Source organism: Peromyscus californicus, unplaced genomic scaffold (genome assembly GCF_007827085.1).
Source record: "Peromyscus californicus insignis strain IS unplaced genomic scaffold, ASM782708v3 Scaffold_16__1_contigs__length_79575227, whole genome shotgun sequence".
NCBI lineage: Eukaryota > Metazoa > Chordata > Mammalia > Rodentia > Cricetidae > Peromyscus > Peromyscus californicus.
In genome coordinates, this window is record NW_026294458.1 from 28279897 (window position 1) to 28299483 (window position 19587).

The following is a 19587-nucleotide window of genomic DNA, read 5'->3' on the forward strand; positions in this document are numbered from 1 at the left end:
TAATGAACATGTGATACACAGACACATGATGAAATTTTACTCATGGTTAAATGAAAAAAAAAGAAACTATGGAACTTGCAGAAAAATGGGTGGATCTGGAAACTGTTCCATTAAGTAAACAACTCAGACTCAGAAAGACAAATACTGCAGTAACTTTTCATACGTGTGTCCAAGATTTTAGTTTTTGTATGTGTATTTATGTGGGTGTGGGTGTAGATATAGGTCACGGAACTAGAAGGGACCATAAAAGAGAAAAAGAGATTTTCAGGAAGGAGGAGTAACAGAGTGTGTGATACAGAAGTAGAAAGGGGCTACCGGGGACTGAACAGTACAAAGGCAGGATGGGGGTGCAGCCAGGGGATAGGGGTGAGGGGGGGGCAATGTAAACAAAGTTTGAGAAACAACACAAGGAAACCTATTATTTTGTATGCTAACTTCAAAACAAGCAAATGGGGTGGGGAGGGGGGTGGCAACAAAAAGACATAAATGCTTCAGTTGAGTAAACAAAAGGGATGTTTCCAGATCTCACATGCTATGGCCAATGTGGAATTCTGTCCCTGCGAGCCTCAGAGAAGACAGCCCGCTGTGCACGGGTTACTTTTCGGTAAGGGTCTCTGATGGTGAAACAGCCCCGGGGGACCATCGGTTGTTCCTCCCTGTCGCCACGATGGTGGTCTCCTTTCCTTGTAGACTTGTGTCTGTGCCCTTGTCCCAGTCAACATATCCCCGGTGACTCTCCTGCAAGGTGACTTCCTGTTGGGTTGGCTGAGCCCTGTGGTTATACCTGCTTGCACAGTGTCACTCCGACTCCCAGTCATAGGAGTCTCGGGACACTTCCTCGCTGAACCTGAACCTTTAACCACTGTTTCCATTATTTGGCTTTAAACTGGTCAGTCCATCCTTTCAGTGATTTTTTTTTTTTAAATGTCAACTTCATATTTACACTAGTCCCAGCCTTAAGGCATATCAGACTTTTCCTGGTGCTGAGTTCAGCTTGAGTGACACAAGCCAGGTGACATCATTCCCCGTGGTAAAGGAGATGCAGTGGCTTATGGGAAAGGCCTGGGGCAAAGGCTCCTGCCCTCTCCTCTCTTACCAAAGCCTGAATTTTAGACTTCCTTCTTCAAGACAAAGGAAATCACAACAGCAAAGAAGGATGGCTTCAAAAAAAAGAACAAAAGATAAAATCTTAAACAAACAAAAAAAAAAACCACCAAAAAACCTGGACACTTTTTTTCCCAAACTAAAATCTTGGCGGAAGAAGGGTAGTGGAAATGACCCCAAACTAGAGGGAGTCCCGCCTTACCAACACACTGCTTGGTCATGCCAAGCTCCTCCTCTGGACATGACGGATCTCTATTCAGCTCCTCGGTGAGTTTGGAGTTGGAAATGGAGGTAAAAGTTGTTTGATGTGGAACAGTAACAACAATTTAGATAGCGGTGACCAGCCTTTGGGACTGTGGGGAGAGGGAGTGGCCGAAAAGATGAACAGGTCAGAGCTGGACAGAAAGAGCGGCTCCCCGGGAATCCTTCCCGCCCTCCATGGGGGAGTCTCTGGTGAGGTAGTACAGCGCTGTGCATTGCTGGTTCAACCCACCAGTTATCTTGTGCTTTGTTTTCTAGAACTAGTAACTTACTAGTAAAAATTCTAAGGACTGTTTACTCTTGTTGACTTTTTATTGTGCTATGTGTAGATGTCCTTCAAACTAACATCATTGTTTCATAAAACAAAGAGCAAAGCTTTAATGAACACATATGCAAAGTAGAAAGGACATATGGAATATTTTTCCAGTATGTGTTTGATTCTATTTGACTTCATCTTAACTATTTCTTAGGCATTTATCCATTTTTTCCATTTAGTTTTGCAGAAACCATTTATAAAGCTCTGAAATACTGAACAGAGCGTGATTGTGTCCCTGGCCTCAATATCTCAAGTGTCCAAGGAAAGTCAAGAAGGTGAGCTCAAGTATAGACAGCACAACCTGCGTGAGGTAGAGGGATTTTCGCAATACTAAAGGAGAAAGGTCGAAGCAACACAAAACAGTGGGTCAGTCCTCAAGAAGGCATGGTGCATGCTTGTAGTCTCAGCGTTGAGGCGGAGGCAGAGGATGACACGTTTGAGGCTGGTTTGGTCTACATAATGAGACTATCTCAGCAAGCAAACCAGAAAAAGAAGTCAACCATAGGAGCACATACTGCCCTTCTAGAGGACCTCAATTCAGCTCCCTAAAGATCTCAACTGCCTGAAACTCCAGTTCCTGGGGGGGGGGGGGGGGGGGGGGGGGTCCTGTCTGGCGCCCTCTTCTGGCTTCTGTGGGCACCACACAAGTACATGGTACATACACACACACACACACACACACACACACACACACACACACACACACACGCAGGTACTCACTCATCCAGATAAAATAAAAACAAAATAAATCTTAAAGGAAAGATGAGAGAAAGAAAAATAAAATAGAGCATCTCATTTGTCTTTCAAGAGTACTGAAGAAACACCAAAGCCTGCCACGATTCTCTTTGCGCATGCTATTTGATTTAGGACGAAGCTGGCGCTGTACCCCAGAGACCCTGCGGTTTTCAAGACTCTCATCTAGTTCCAGGAAACCACAGGACTAGGAACCGATCTTATGTGTAACACATCAGCCAGCTGGTGAGCATCCCACACTGGGCAGGCAGGAGTCCCTTGTGTGGGGTATGCAATTGAATGTCTTTGCACACAGTACCGTCCACTTGCTACAAGGCACAGCCTTAGGGTTACAGGAGTTGGGCATGGCGAGGTCTCTGCTGCCTTGGAGACAATGCCATAAGATTTGGTGCCAGGTAGGAGATGGGGAACTTGGGACGTTTTCTCAATACACAATTCACTGAATTTCTCAGTTCAATGACCCTGAATGAGACTCAGGGATGGAAAGGCATAGAGGTATTCCAATCATCTGGTTCTGAAGTGCCCCCAAGGGGGCAGAGAATGCTGCCCCGGTGAGGTGTGTGTAAACGCTTTTATATGGGTAGAAAACTGAAGGAGGTACACCGGACAGCCACCCCTCCTAAAGGTATCTTCTTCTAAGGAAAATGTGAATTATGTGCATTGTCTTACATTATATAATCAGAGGCATGGTTGTTGAAATAAATCTCCTCCCTCCTTGCCTCACCGTAACTCTTGTCAAACAGATCTAGAACTTTCGCACAAATTTTCACCCGTATTTATAATCAAAGCCTGGACAGATCACCTGAGCATCGCAGTTACAACGTCTTTGACTCGGCTTTAAAAAATAAAAATAAAATAAGATAAAAAATAAAAAAAAAAACCAAGCACACAGCGTGGCAATGGTAACAGAACGCAAGAGACCTGTCCACTCTTCACACGCTTTCCATTTTAAGTTCCGAGCACCTCTACCTTCCCTTATGCCATAAGATTGAAGGGTCCGCACTGGATTAGGAACAGGTTTGTCCTCCCCCGCCCTCCTCCGTTCTCCGGCGAACATAGCCACCCAGACATCCTGGAGAAAGGCCCAGCCTGAGCCAGGATCCGCAGAGGATGCGGGTCCCAGAGCCTCTCTCTGCAAAGCTCAGGAATGGCAGCGATCAGGCTGGGGTGGGAGCGAGGTGACACCGAGAGGTGACCAAAGCCCGAGCCGAGGCTGGGGCAGGGCAGCGATTGCCTCGCAGGAGAGAGGCAGAGAGAGAGAGAGGGGGGGGGGGGGGGGTTTCCTGGTCTCTGAAGTCTCCCTAGGTCCATTCCGAGTGCAGCCGCAGATACCGAGGGGGCTCGGCGATCTCGGAAGTTGGAGTCAGCCGTGGGAGCGAGCTTCTTACCTGGCCAGGGTGGCTGGTGTGGCTGAAGGAGTAGATGTTCTCGGTGCTGAGGTTCACCACCCCGCTGTAGACGTGATCGAAATCGGCGCCCCTGGCGGGGTCGCGGGGATCGCGGAGCAGCTCTGCGGACTGGGCGAGGGGCTCGGCGGGGTGGCCGGGGACCGCCGCCCGCAGGAGCCAGGGCAGCGCGCAGAGCAGCGCCAGCCTCGGGCAGCCGAGCATGGTGGGCGCCGCGCCCCGGGGGGGGGGGGCGAAACACAAGCAGCCCGAGGTGGGGGCGAGCACGGAGATGGTCCTTCCAAAGCCGCCTGCGGGGCTGGGCGCCGGCTTCGGCAGCTGGGTGGTGTGTGGCCGGACGCCCGCAGCAGGCTGGGGAGGAGCAGATCAAATACTGATGTGCCACCTGGGGTCTCCAAAGGAGGTCACGCGTATGGAGTAGGGGGAGCGCGAGACGTGGGGGGCCAGGGAAGGCTGCTTTCCCCTTCGGCTTTTAAGTCTTCCCTTTCTCATCGCTGAGAACCTTCCACGTACCCAGAGAGAATTTTCACTGATCTCTTCCCTCTCAACCTCCAAACAACAACAAACCCCTCAGCGAAGTAGCTGCTTGTCCAGAAGAACCTATGTGACCAGCCATCAAGGAGGAAAATAAATGAATGTGCACTCTAGCTGCGGGCAAGCGAATAGAAAGCAAGCGCGTCCCCTCTCAAGAGGGTGCACCAGTTCGCTGTTAGGCTTGCTACCTGCAGGACTCCTGCAGGTGTGAAATGTCGCTCGCTCACTGGCTATCCGCCCTGCTCTCACAGAAGCCCTGCTCAGACACCTGGCTTATTTCCTTATTTCTCTTGCTCTCCACGGAGAGACTCGCGTCATCTCTCCCTTGCCATATGTGCGTGTATGTAAATATACACAGTTACAAAAAATAGATACGGTCAAGAGAACAGTCCCCAGCTCGGCCTCGAGACTGCTTCCGGAAGTGATCAGTGAAGATTTAGTGGCCAGATTTAGGCAGACACCATTTCTTTCCAACCAAGCCTTTTGTGCCCTTTAATTTGACAATGTTTTCTTTTAGATTCTGGAAGAATTTTCAGGATTCTAAGTTGCGTTTTTGTTCATTTTAATTTAATTTTTTTTTTGAGGTAGGGTCTTACTGTCTAGTCCAGGCTGGTCTTGAACTCGGGATCTTTCTTCCTCAACCTTCCAAGTGCTGTGATTACAGTGGTGGGCTACCCCACCCACTAAGCCTGAGTGTTTTGAGAAACACAATACAGTGAGTCAGAATTGGGGTGCCTTTAAACTGCAGTATTGGAAATATTTTTGCCATTTCTGCAAAGTTTAATAAAATTTAATAACTTGGAATTTCTGAACGCCTTGGAGGTTCCCTGCAGTAGCCAGTTCAAGCCGGCTTTGAGATGAAGAGTCGGTCTCAAACTTGATGGGATCTGGGAACCTGCTCCTTCACAGGGCAGCACGTTCTTTCGGTCTAGCATCTCCTTATTAGAAAAATAATTCATACTTTCAGCTTCCTTCCTTCCACTCACTTGCACTTCTGCCCTCTAGAGACGCAGGAATAAAGCTAATTCTTCCACATGATGGCTTTGCTGGTATGTAAAGGGAGCTATGACCGTTCGTAGGATCCTTCAAAGTTTTACACATCTAGAATTTGGCTTTGATCCACGGAGAAGAGCTATATGATTAGATGTAATTGAAAAGGTCTTTTTATCACCATATGAAAGTAGTACTAAATAAGAAGTATTTATTTGAGCCGGGCCGTCGTGGCACACGCCTTTAATCCCAGCACTCGGGAAGCAGAGCCAGGCGGATCTCTGTGAGTTTGAGGCCAGCCTGGTCTACAGAGCGAGATCCAGGACAGGCACCAAAACAACACAGAGAAACCCTGTCTCGAAAAAAAAAACAAACAAAAAACAAACAAACAAAAAAAGAGTATTTATTTCAAATTAATTTAGGTGGTCTGTATACTAGAAAATGGAGTTGTAGATGACATATGATTCTGTACTATGATTAATCCCGAGTCTAGCCTTAATCCGCTGAGTCAGTTAACTAATCATCATCTCAGAATCACAAGTTGTCATAAGGATAAGGGGAAAGAGTGCACTTAACTACCGCATGTTTAAAAACTGAAAGGTTTATGCACAAATGTTATTCTGTGAATATTATTGTATGAGTGCCGGCTCAGTAGCTGAAAAATGTATCCTAGCAGGCAGTCGCTTACAATTTTTATTTATTTACCTTTCTGTGTATGGGTGCTTTGCCCGCATGTATGTCTGTGCACCATATACTTTCCTGGTGCCTGATCCCCTGAGAGTGAAGTTCCAGACAGTTATGAGCTGCCATGTGGGTGCTGGGACTCAAATCCAGGTCCTCTGGGACAGTAGTCTGTGCTCTCAACTTCTGAGCCATCTCTCCAGCCCCATCACTTTTCACATTACCAATGCTAAAGCCTCACGGTGAAGACAGAAAACACCAATAGCCATGGGCAATGTAACCCGGCGAGTACCTTTGATAGCAGTCAACTCAGGAAGCCAGCCTGTGCTCTGAACAGCAAACAGCCCAGAACGCCAAACCATAACCTTGGCAGCAAGGGGTGCAGACGCTAGGAACTGGTACAGTGAGTCGCTTGGCTTTTGTCCTGATTTCAACGTAGGCTGATCAGAGGAGGCCAGGAATGCTCCCCAACATGCTGTGCACTGATGGTAGCCTGCCCTGTGCTGTCTCTCTACTAGGATCCAATCAGAGACTGTCCAAAGCCTTCCTTTATTTTCACCATAAAGCTTTCTCACTTCCCTCCCTGTCTTTAAGCCTCTGCCTTCATTTTTAGTAGGTGAATCCCTTGGTATAGCAAGCTTGGATAACTTCTGTTTTCATTTGTGAAAACAAAATTTATTTAGTCCCATGTTTTTTCTGAAGATCTCACAGAAATATGATTTGTACCATCCATCACCGGGGGCTCTAGTCATCTACCAGGAACAGTCTCGTCAAAGCCCCTCGGTACTGCTCACAACTCTGTGTCTGCACTGAGGTGTGCGAGGTCAGCATTACTCCTGAGCGCTGCTGTATTTGTCTTTGAGTTACTTGGCTATCAGAGTACCTAGGCTTCGTTACCAGTTCCCATTGTTTAGTGTCTTTGTTAGAGTCATACCAATCTTTTTTCCCCCTCTTTTGTTCTTTGTTTGGCTTCTGTTCTGGGATGTGCTGTCTGAAAGTGTTGCTGTGGAGTAGAGCGCAGATGTGGGCTCCACAGGCCCTTCGCTTGAGTGGCCCTCACAGATTGGCATGGTTCCCACGCCACCACAATCATTTGGACAAACCAGATAAAGTCACCCTTCCATCTGGAATTTGATTTCGAGCCACAGAGAGCATTCTCTCTGGTATTCTACCTGCCTGGAAGCACAGATTTCTGGTCTTTGTGGGGAAGCAGCTAAGCACTCAGTCAGGGCTAAAGCATGCACGAATCACTTTTTAAAAAGGTTTTTAGGATTTATTTTATGTGTATGAGTGTTTTGACTGTGTGTATGTGTGTGTAACACATCTGTGTCTGGTGCCCATGGAGGTCAGAAAAAGGCACCAGATGCCCTGGAACTGGAGTTGGTTGGTTGTGAGTCACCAAGTGGTTGCTGGGAATGGAATCCAGGTCTCCATAAGATCAGCAGGTGATCTTAACAGCCGAGTCATTCCTCCACTCCAAGCTTTCCTTTTGACCACCTTCTGCCAGCTCCTATAAGACCATCTAAGTCTGATTTTCCCCCTTCTTATGTGCACACTCAATACAATCCCAATCCTAGTGACTACCTTGCTAAATGGCACAAATTCAAATATGATTTGGGTCTTCAGGGATCATCCTAGGGAATATTGTACTTCAACAAAGTTGTTTAAGAGGCACCTTAGAAAATAAATGGAATATAATCTGTCAGACCCAGTGGGGAACATTTTTTGATTAGTATATATGTAAGGGTCATGTCAGAATCCAGCAGCTGCTCAAACCACAGTGCTTTGCTGTTGTTGGTTGTTTTTGCTCTTTTGCTCTTTTGGGGGGCCCCGCCATTCTAGTTCCCAAAGAAACCACACACAGAAGCTTATTCTTACTTATAAATGCCTGGGCTTAGCTTGGCTTGTTTCTAGCCAGCTTCCCTTAACTTTAAATTATCCTGTCTACCTTTTGCCTCTGGGCGTTTCCGTTCTCTTACTTCTATACATCTTACTCTTGCTCTGTGGCTTGCTGTGTAGTTGGGTGGCTGGCCCCTGGAGTCCTCCTCCTTCTCTGGCTCCTTCCTCTTTCTTGCTCCTCCTTCTTCCAGATTTCTCCTTTTATTTATCCTCTCTGCCTGCCAGCCCCACCTATTTCTCTCTCCTGCCTCACAGCTGTTTTAGACAGGCACAGTAACACAGCTTCACAGCATTAAACAAATGCAACATAAAAGTAACACACCTTAAAATACTGTTCTACAACACGATGAAGCTGCTCTTCCTCTTTCATAGGTACTAACAGCCACCTGCCAGGACACTGTCCACAGTCCCCAGCTAACAGACTTCCAGAAGCCAGGGCCGCTTACTGGAAAGTGCGTTTACATCAAAGAGGGGGTATTGGTCCCTACCACCTTCCCTGCCTCCTTCTTTGGGAATCAGAGAACTTGGATACAGGTTTGTGTTGTGAAATACCCCCATCCTCAGCTAGACACAAGAAGAGATTACCACTTCTGTCCCACGGGTCCTGCGTTCTTCTTTTCAGAGTCCCCACCACACTGTCTCTGGCACTCAGAGCCCCCCAACATGCTGTTGAATATCTATCTGTTCATGCTATTGAATAAATCTTGTGGTCTCAATGAACAATCTCTGTCTCAATGTCCTCTGTCATATCTGAGACCATCCAATAGAGAGGCCTCCAGGTGAAAACCTTATACATAAATTGCTTCATTAAAAGATTCTTTGGATAAACAGCCAATGATCAGCCTGACCAAGTTAATGTTCAGTTGGAAGCTCCGCCTCAGCCCCCCCCCCATTCCAAACCCACCCCTCTCAGAAAGCCCACCAAGTGGCATCTCCTCCCTCGGAGATGCTCAAGACTGCGCCTACAGGGTTTTCAAGCTCTGGTTTCTAGACCTACCATGTGGTTTCTCCTCCTCCTTCCCCTGCCTCACTTCTGGGGGGGCTTGAGAGTCATTCAGGGTCACTTTGATCTTTAAACCTGGTCTTTTTGATTCAGCTTGATCTGGCTTGTTGTGTCTGCCGAGAAACCTACTACCAGGGATCCAAAAATGCTTACCAGTTAACATCCAAGTAGAGCCATTGCATAGTAAATTCCACCCTCTTGTTCTCCACTTGACTCCACATCTACGTCTCCCTTCCCCCCTTTATCTTATGTTCTCCCCTCCTTCCTTTCTTTTCTCCCCCGTCTCCAGACTTCTTGCCTTTTCCCAACAACTCCCTTAAGATGGCAAATGTCATCTGCTTCTGAGAAGCCATCTCTTTCTTTTCTTTTTCTTTTTTTTTTTTTTTTTTTTTCTTTTTCGAGACAGGGTTTCTCTGTGTAGTTTTGGTGCCTGTCCTGGAACTCTCTCTGTAGATCAGGCTGACCTCGAACTCACAGAGATCCGCCTGGCTCTGCCTCCAGAGTGCTGGGATTAAAGGCGTGCACCACCGCCGCCGCCACCACCACTTTCATAAATCAGGCACGCCGACAACTGTAGAATTTAAACCTCGGGCCCAAGGCCAATGCAGAGTTGTAATTAAAGAGCTCCCAAAGCCCCCAACAGACAAGCAAGTATGCATAGAAAAACTTGAAATTCTTTGACCTGGGAGCATCTCTGTGTGATGGTTTGTGCTAATTGTTAACTCGAATTAGGGTCACCGCGGAGACTGGCCACTGCGCATGCCTGTGGGGAATTATCTTGATTACATTAATTGACTATGAGATCTTTAGGGTGTGCAAGACCGTTCTCCGAATGTGAGTTCTGAAATGTTTGAAGGAAAGAGAGTGCTGAGCACTAGCATGCACTCATCTTTGCCTGTTTACTGATGGTGAATGTGGTGTGACCAGCTGCTTCAAGCACCTGCTGCCTTGACTGCCGTGATGGACTGCGCCTCTGAACTGTGAGCCAGAATAAGCCCTTTCTCCCTTACATTGCTTTCGTCGGAGTATTTTATCACAGCAACAGAGAAAGAAACTAAGACGCTGACCTTTATCAACTTGTACATATGTTGTAAGGTGGCAAGAGTTTATTGGATCGATCCAGAGAGGAATCTACAGGATTTTTCTTTCCATGGTCCAACCAAACTTAAGTCAAATAAAACACACAAAAACAAAAATTGGCTAAAGTCTAAGCAAAGACATGCTGTACACATTTCCACTAAGAATTATTTGGATTTGGTATTGAGGAGACAGCTCAGTGGTTGAGAGCACTTGTTGCTCTTGCAGAGGATCCTTGTTCCGTCCTCAGCATCCAAGTGGTGGGTGGCCCACAACCATCCGTAACTCTAGTTCCAGGGGATTTGATGCTCTCTTCCGACCTCTGTGGGCACCAGGCACACATACTGTACAAATACATACATAGAAGCAAAAACACATACACACATCAATAAAGATAAAAGAACTGGGGCTGGAGAGATGCTTTAGTAGTTAAAGGCACTCACACTGGCTGTTCTTCAGAGGACTCAGGTTCAAGTTCCCAATACTCACATGGCATCTTAACAATGTCTACAACTCCAATTCCAGGGGATCTGACACTCTCTTCTGGCTGCTTCAGGCACCAGGCATGCACCTGATACAGAGACATACATTCAGGCAAAACACATATGCATAAAATTAAAAAATAAAGCAAAAAATCTAAAAAATAATTTAAAGAATTATTTGAGCAAAGAATCAAACCAACGAACTAGATAGAATTAAAATACATTTATATTCTCGGAGTATTTTATAAAGTGCCTTCTGACAGTCCTACTCTTTCTACATTAAACATTCCCATGCTGATTCTGCTTTTTCCTTGGGCTAGTTAGAGCACAAAGGGGATACCTGTTTCAAATAACCACAAATCTTTATTATATCTCAGCTTGAAAACTTTGCGCTCTTCGCTGGAAAGCATTCCTAATGGCTCTGTAATCTCATGTCTGTAAATTTTACACACAGAGAGTTAGGCCTTGCAGATGGAATTACGGTATTACACATACACCAGGGGCCCCTTTGTAAGGTTTCAGAGCATTCTTTCCATAACTGTTTTTCTTCTGCACTCTGTAACACTTGCTTTCTCCACACACACACACATGCACACACACACACACACACACACACACACACACACACACACACACACTAAATTATATTATTTTATGTGTATAGATATTTTGTCTGAATGTGTGTCTGTGCACCACATATGTGCCTGGTGCCATTGGGGGCAAGAGAGCATCAGATTCCCTAGGACTGGAGTTACAGATAGCTGTGGGCCACCGTGTGGGTGTTGGAAATCAAACCCAGATCCTCTGGAAGAGCAGTCAGCGCTCTTAACTCTGCACCATGTCTCCAGCCCCTTTCTACCCATATTTGATGCATACTCTAGATAAAGATCTTGACACTGCCTGACTCTCCTGAGGCTAAAAATTACACTGATATGGGAAAAACTGGAGTGCATGGGAAACCAGACCAGCATAAGACTTTCTCTAAGGCCCTGATGAAAGGACAAAGGGAACTTTAGATTTGTGTCCTTGTGCAGGAGTTGACTTGGCAAGGCCCGTCTAGGAGTCAAGGTGGCAGTTTCTGAGGACCTGAATCTTCCCCCAGGCAGTGGTTATCAGTCCTTAGGCAGCTGTGTTTGAAGTACCCTGTTATCTCTTTGCCAACATTATCTGATGTAGCTCTCTGCTAATGTTGGCCATTTCCCTCGCCCTGCAAATGCTATATAAGATGCTGTATTTCTTAGTAAACTTGCTTGGCATAAGTCATCAGCTTATGCAAGACCTCCTGGTCCCAGATGTTGCCTTTGTCTTCTTTATTTTTTATTCCTGGTCCTTCTACTTAGCCGCCTTGCTGTTCCAGATCCTTGTCCCTGCAGGTTTGAGCCAGGAGCAGAATCTATGAAAGTTCAGATAGATCCTATCAGACTGTTATCCAAACTTCCTTGATATCTCTCAAAGCTAAGATCAAAGTAAAGCCGCAGACTTGTAGTTGGCAGTGCTTTATATACAATGATGTGATGTGATGTTTTGTTTGGGGATATGTAAAACATGCCCCTTTGCCCCAGACAGAGAGGGCAAGACCAACAGACCAAGAAAGGATTCAGTCTGAGCCCAGCTTGCTGAACTAAGGAGTTTGGTGGGTTACTTAGAGCATGGGTGACTGAAAGGCAGCTCTATCATCAGGAAGACTCTCAGGTAATAGACCTGTTAATAGCCACACCACTAAATAATCCTGTAACGTGGATAAAGCATGAGAAATCATAACACTGGAAAGACCCCTGGGTGAGGATAGGCAGCTACACTACATTCCAGTCAAGTGTTTGCCTCCTATATAGCCTTGAAGAAGGGAAGAACCTTGTGAATATCCTTTGAAAGCTTCCAACAGAAGGGGAACCAAATGAATGTTTTTGCTTCATAGAGAACCTTTATTCAGGTTTCTTAGTAACTTCCATTGAGAATCTTTTTATCACTTGCTGATGAATCATACTGCACAGTTGAAATTGGAGATGGATGAGCTATCAAAAATGCTGTCACTCCATGCATGAGCTTTTGTTAAAATATATTCCTCTAAAATGAGGCAAAACCAGCTCAGACTGCAGAATTTGTCACATTTTTAAAGTCCCCACCCTCCACCCATGAAGACCAGGGAATAAATACATAGCAGATAGCAGGTTTACTTCTAGTATAGTTGAGAAAGAAAAGTTTTTCTCCTCTCTGCTAGGACTCCCAACCGAAATAAGCAAGAAAGTGGGTATGATGGCTCACACCTGTAATCCAAGCCCTCTGAAGACTGAGTCATGAGAACCAAAAACTTGAGGGCAGCCTGGGCTACATAACAAGACTATGTCACAAGCCAGCCAGCTACAAATACACACAGATAAATGAACACACTGAGAAATTTTTTCACTAAAATTTTTATTTTTCATTACATGTATGCTTATGTGTGTGGAGGGGTATGATCTCGTGAGTGTGGGTGCCCGTGGAGGCCAGAAGAGGGCGTCAGATCCCCTGGAGCTGGATTACAGGGATTTGTGAGCTTTCTGGACACGGTGCTGGTGGAAAACATTAAAAAAGATTATTTCGGGGGCATGACTTACTTGTGAATACAGTAATCCTAGAAAACGTGTAAAGATGAAGCATGGTCAAGAACTAGATTCTTGTGGAATCCTTTTACCTCCTTTGGATTGGATTTATCTGTTTTTAGGAAGGGTATGTTGAATGACTCCAGGCTGAAACTCTCCCTCTGCTTGAATTTGTGCCTCTAATCTGGGGTGTATCAACTGTGGTATGCGTGATTCAGGGGGATAATTCACTAGGACTGCTATGAAAGAACTTTGTAGCCGGGCGGTGGTGGCGCACGCCTTTAATCCCAGCACTCGGGAGGCAGAGCCAGGCGGATCTCTGTGAGTTCGAGGCCAGCCTGGTCTACAGAGTGAGATCCAGGAAAGGCGCAAAGCTACACAGAGAAACCCTGTCTTGAAAAACCAAAAAAAAAAAAAAAAAAAAAAAAAAAAGAACTTTGTAAGGTGTTACTCCTTTCTGGTAAGTACAAACATCCAAAGGCTGGTTCTTATGGCCATATCATCCATCTCCTTGACCGCACTCTGGCTATCCTTACATGACTTGGTATGTCTGTGCATTTAGACATTTCTCCCCTAATATTAGACTCTGCTGCCTGCAGATTAGGTAACTTCATAATTAACAGAGATATCAGATAAAAAATTGCTCTTGTCAGGAGAGCTGACCCTGCCAAGCCCTCGTATGGTATCCCCTCTACAGCAATCAGGAGAGAGGGCCCTGCACCTTGTCTGGGCAAAATAGTAGAGCTGGCCCTGGTGATGTGAGTGAGGAGGACCTGGATCTGAGGGCCCGAGAGTGGGAGAACTGGCCCTGCTCCTTGCTGTAAGCTGCACACGGTGAGCTAGCTGAGGCAGTGCTGGAGAGCTCACCCTGGTAGTGACGATGAGGGAAAGCTAGTGAGCTGACCAACCCAGCTACCACCAAGGCCCAGAACCGGGGATATGAGCAAACCCACCCCAACAGTCACTGAATCTATGAACTGTTGGATCATGTGAAGGGGATGAACTACAGATCCAAAACAGCAGGATCTCCATGACAGAGGACAACAGGATATCTAAGAGGAGCCCCAGTGAGGGACCACTATTGGTGGTATAGCAGAAACCAGAGGCCTCGAGCCAGACCAATGAGTCAAGGCACTGAAAACTTGCAAGTAAAGATAAAAGGACTCCACGGCCCACATCACAACTTCCACGACAAGATTTTTCTTCTTTTTTTAATTTTATTTTTGTTTTTGTTTGTTTTGTTTTGTTTTTTCTCATAAATTTGATTTTGATTTGGGCAGGGGGAGGTTGCAAGGGCAGAGGGCAAATGTGAGGAGACGGGGAGATAAGTGGGATCAGAATGCATGATGAGAAATCTACAAAGAATCAATAAAAGTAAAAAAAAAAAAGAAAAAGAAAATTGGTAAGCTATGCCCAGTTTAAAACAAAACAAAGCAAACGAACAAACAAAACAAAACAAAACAAAACAAAACGCAACACAACACCCCCAAATTGCTCATGTGTCTCATTAGGACTCTTATTAGGTACAGTCATCAAGAAATGTAGCAGTGAAACTCCAGAAAGCCATCATTGACTTTATGTTTCACAACTGCAATTAGCTTTTTCTTTAATGAAATACCTGTGGTAACATACACATACTGGTTTTTGCTCACGGTTTTAGAGGCTCCAGTTCAAGATCTGGCAGATTCATTGTTTTGGGGCTTTCGTGGCCATATTGGAAGGTTATAGTGAGGAGCCTGCAGCAAAAAGAACATCATACCTTGTGACCAGGAAGAAAAAAGATGTTAAACATCCACAATACCCTCAAGGGTGTGTTCTCAGTGACCCAACAACTTCTTTTTTGCTCTTTTTTGAGAGAGGGTCTCACTATGTAGCTCTGGGTGTCCACAAACTCACTATGTAGACCAGGCTGGCCTTGAACTCACAGAGATCTGACTGCTCTGTCTCCCAAGTGCTGGGTTTAAAATTGTGCACAACCATGCCCAGCTACTAAAGGTTCTAACACCCTGAAGATCAATCAACTGTTAAACACGTGGACGTTTGAGTGACACTAAAATTTAGCCTATCACAACCACTAAAGGAAAAAGATCTGAAATTCCACACTACTGGAGAGTTGCTTCAAGAGAAGACTTTACCATGAAAATTCTCAAGTAGCAGCCTATTGTTGAAAATAGGTTAAGATCCTTCAAACAAGCAGCTATCTTGATGGACAGTTTCTATTGAAGATGATGGACAAAGACAGGGTCTACTACCTGTTTTGTTTGTAGCCAGTTCAGTGAGGACCATTCTTATCATTTATTACAAGCCATTGGTTATTGTAATTAGCACTCTACTTTCACCTACTATAACTGGTTATTACTATAACTGTCAAATTAAAATGCACTGTTCTAGCTCGGTTATCATATTATCCCAGGAAGGTCACTACCATCAATCTTACTATTTGTAGGCTATGTAATCTATTCCTGGACCCCCAGGATAAAAGCCAGTGGATTATTCCAGTTCTATTAATGAGATCATAGGGACTTACAGCCAAGGTCAGTTACATGTGTTTGTCTCTTTGCTAGTTCCCATTCTCCTAAGAAAATTATTAGAACTCAAGTAAGTCTAAAATTGAATTCAACAGCACTCAAGAGCTGATGGGCCAAATATTTACCACCTGCAGAAGACTAATAGGGATCTTCTTTTTTCAGACTGTTTGTTGCTTGCGATATACCGGAGAGAAACAGTTAAAGTGAAGAAAAAATTTACTTGGCTCACTTTTAAGAGGTTGCAGTCCAAACCAGGTCTTTCCATATTTTCATAAGAATTTCATAATCGGTTTGTTATTTTTCTAAAGAAGATGCATTTTTCTTTAATATGTATAAAATACACAAACAAGACAAAATTTATATATATAATATATATATATATAATAGTAAAACTAAGGCAGAAATAAATGGAACAACATATGTTATTGTCATGTCTAGTTTTGTTTCTAAAAAGAAATTATTATTTTAATTTTTGTTCTTGTGCACGTCTAATGTTTAGATTTTTTCTGTATCACTGCTTTTAATCAATTTGATTATGAACTTTGTAGTTTTCTTGTGTGTGTGTGTGTTTATGTTTCATTGAGCTTCCGAAGCTGAAGGAAAAGATGACGTCTGGGTAAATACGTCGATCGGAGGACTGAAGCCATGATGGAAGCTGATAGAGGTTTTCTTAAAATGAATTCCGTGTTATCAATGAAGTAACAAGGAAGGCCATAGGCTGGCATGAGGTTAGAGAAGGAGCTAAATAAGAAAGCATACCACTGTCACCTAGGGGAGTGAGAGAATCAATGGAGCAGAGACCTGTAACAAAATGTTGGATCACCTGTAGGGGCCTACCTAAGATTACTGGGCGCGAGTTTAAAGTCAGCATGGGCGTTTGTCTTACATGTGCAGCTGCAACACTTAGGAAAGTCAGTGCTGGAAACTTGCCAAATGACTACATCCGCATCAAATCAGTGGAGACTCCCGGAAGGCAGTTCCTTGCACCTAGATGACTCTGAATATACACCTGTTGATCCATGTGTAGCTCTTTCTTTATAGTAGAAGGCCAGGGGCTACAAAGGAAGTTATCAAGAATAAGAAGTTCACTGTAATGTCCTTAACATGATCAGCGAAGTTATGCACACCTTGGCTCCAGTCCAAGCACAACCACCACATTCTCTCAACTTCTACTCATCCACTGCCATTTGACATACATCCTTGCGCAGGCTCTGTAGAAATCCTTTCTCCTTTGATGGTCCGCCCCTCCTTGAATTTCAGCTTTCCCGAGAAATTAAAACATTCCTGTAAGGGCACTATCTAGTTGGTACGACTCTTTCTAAGATCTGCCACTATTTTCACCGTGCCCGTTTCTGTCACCAGTAGATTTCTGCTAAGGTGCTGTAACTTCTTGAGGGCAGGGTCTGTTTTCAGTTCCTAGTGAACCTAGCGTGTTTGGCACACAGGTAGGTGGTAAGAAATATTTTTAAGTTCATGAACAAAAGTGAAGGCAAATAAGTGCGATATTCGGAGCCTGGTGTGCAGAGAAACGTTTCTTTTGGAGACTTCTCGAGGCTTAGGACGAGCGCGCCCTTCATCCCTCTGCAGTGCGCTCTCTGGATGGAAACAGAACAAGAGAAAACCCGGCCCCAGCCACCCACAGGGCGCGGGTTCGGGGACGCATCCCAGGGGCTCGCCGGATGTACGCAAAGGCGTGGGGGCGGGGCTCTGGTAACCCTGGCAACATCCCGGAAGCCACTTTCCGCGTTCCCCCGTGGCGGGCTCTGCGGTTCTGGAGGCTGAAGTTTTAGTCGGGGTGGAGGCGGCAGTCGGCCAGCGGCAAGGCAGGTTGGGTGTAGGGGGGGCGGCAGGCCTGACGTCCGCGCATTAGGCAGGGAGATGCGGCCGGCGCCTCCATCTTCCGGGAATCCGCTCGGGGCCGCACGGCTGCTCTCCGCGCCGAGCCGGAGTGCGTTTCCGGGTAGAGCCTGCGGCTCCCTCTGCGGGACGCCCGACCGTGCGCATGCGCGACCCGTTCAGGCGCCCGGCTGGCGGTGGAAATCCCTAAGCTGCCCCGTGTTCCTGGTGTTTTTTGTCCAGCAAAGGAGTGGCAAAGTACTCGGGGTGTTGGGACAGGGCGTGTCCTTGAAGTTGAGCGGTTAGGAGAGAGTCTCTAAGAAAGGGCCGCTTGAGAGTTTAGGGCAGGCTTGGGATTGGGAAGTCCAAAGCATGAAGTTGTTCCAAATGGTGCTTGGCATTGCATGAGAAGGTCGGGAGGGAAAACTGGAAAGAAAAGTCAGTCGGGCCACACGAATGAAGGCCTTAAGGTTGAATCTTCTCCATTAAAATCTTAGGAAGAAGGAAAATGAGATCTGGATCCCTGTAGCTGGGTAAGATTGATGGCAGGGACAGGGTTCTTGTAGCCCTTCAGTTTGTGTTCATACTAGTTAAGGTAAATCTGGTAGAATTCCCTCCTTAAAAGCCTGCAAGGGCTTCTTGTGGTCTTGTATAGAGCTCACATTGCTGTGGCCCTCAGCTTTCTTCCTCGACTCTTTCAAGTCGTTGCTATTCAGACTGCACACAAGTTCTGCAAATACGCTCTCCCCTTGCACAGAGCATATTCTTTGCGCTCCTCTTTTATTCATGCTTAATCTTCAGCCCCAACTTTGCGGAGGGAATTGAGGAGAGGAGGTAGCTTTCCTTCATGTGTATTGTAGGTTAGTTACTTCCTTGACATAAAGAATCGACTTTCTGGGCCCGCCTCTTCGATTTTTAAACGGTCCTTTGAGAAACCCACCTCTGTGAGGGCATAGGCTGTTTCTCTCTTTTGTTTTATTTGGTGCCTGGCTCTTAGCAGGCACTTTCAGAGTTATTCGATGAGTGGAGTGGATGGATGAGTGAAGAAGAAACCTTGCAGGAAGATTAATAACAAAATCGTTCTTAGTAGAGATGGAGGAAGAGTAGGCAGTTTGAGCTTAGGAATAAATGTAATATTTTAAATATAATTTGAAATAAAAGTTCCCTCCCTTTTAGAGAGTCGCATGTTCTGAACCAAGCAGAGTTAATCTATTTTTAGTGGTTTCCCAGCTCTCTTCTCTGCTCTCTTCATTATTATTTACGTCACTTTAAGCAATGTGATTACATTCTCTAAGCCTTATTTAGCTCATTTGAGAAAATGAATAATTGTCACTGATGTCATCAACAGTTCGGTAAGACTTAGTATGCGCCAGGCAGGGGGTTCCAAGCAGCTTACAATTTCATTTTAGAGTCAGTGGTAAAGCTGAAGGGTGAATCCATACAGGCTGATTCCAGGCTGTACTCTTAGCCACTGTACCGTGTTATCTTTCAAGACAGTGGTGAGGCTCTTCATTAATGGTGCATATGGATTAACATCAGTGGGGTCATGCATGCAGTTCTGTATATCACTTTTTCACATTGAACTTTTTTTTTTGGCAAATGTGTATGCTATATATGGGTGTGTATATGTGTGTGTGGAGGTCAGAGGTGGGTATCGGTTGATGTTTTTGTCCGTTTTTCTCTGCCTTATATATTGAAGTAGGGTCTTTCCCTTGAATCTAGAATTTGCTGATTTGGTAATGTAGCTAACCAGTTTGGGATTGCCTATGTCTTCCTCCTGTGCTCTGAGACAGGCGGCCATGCCTTCCTGGTGTTTATGTGGGTACCGTGGATTGGAACTCAGGATCTGTGCTTTTAAGGCAAGAACTTCACCTACCGAACCATCTTCTCAGCCTTACATTTAACTTTTTTTCCCCTGTCATTGAGTTTTCATAATATAATTTTTAGGGATGTATAATTTGTCCATAGATTTCCTCCACTTTGTGTTTCTGCATAGTATATGGAAGATCTGTGAGTGGTTAAAATATACCAGACTTCCTTCCTTTGAACAGTATTGTATTTTCTATATTTTAAAAAACAACAGCTTTGAGATATAATTCATGTGCCATAAAATCCATCCTTTAGATAAGTTCATTCAC

At 45.2% G+C, this 19587-nt stretch overlaps 2 protein-coding genes and 1 long non-coding RNA gene across 12 annotated transcripts in view; 1 reads left to right on the forward strand and 2 right to left on the reverse strand.

The window, feature by feature from the left end:
• Positions 1-4672, reverse strand: part of Sidt1 (SID1 transmembrane family member 1) — a 94873-nt gene extending 90201 nt beyond the window's left edge. For 2 of the 6 annotated variants that reach the window (XM_052740764.1, XM_052740762.1), the window contains exon 1: positions 3823-4663. In XM_052740764.1, the coding sequence (XP_052596724.1) occupies positions 3823-4044 (222 nt within the window). In that variant the 5' untranslated portion in view covers positions 4045-4663. Of the gene's footprint in view, positions 1-3822 lie in introns of all 6 variants that reach the window. The other 4 variants (XM_052740763.1, XM_052740761.1, XM_052740766.1 and 1 more) reach the window with 4 other exon arrangements.
• Positions 4673-12733: 8061 nt separating this feature from the next.
• Positions 12734-16563, reverse strand: LOC128112057 (uncharacterized). Its single transcript, XR_008218831.1, has 3 exons — positions 16451-16563; positions 14724-14821; positions 12734-13055 (listed from the first exon to the last, which is right to left on the reverse strand). It is a non-coding gene; the product is annotated as an uncharacterized LOC128112057 (long non-coding RNA).
• Positions 16564-17333: 770 nt separating this feature from the next.
• Positions 17334-19587, forward strand: part of Spice1 (spindle and centriole associated protein 1) — a 48478-nt gene continuing 46224 nt past the window's right edge. Inside the window, exon 1 of one of the 5 annotated variants that reach the window (XM_052740768.1) lies at positions 17334-17436. Coding sequence is in view for 1 of the 5 variants with exons in the window: in XM_052740767.1 (XP_052596727.1) it covers positions 17492-17707 (216 nt within the window). In the remaining 4 variants the exon portion in view is untranslated. The other 4 variants (XM_052740771.1, XM_052740767.1, XM_052740769.1 and 1 more) reach the window with 4 other exon arrangements.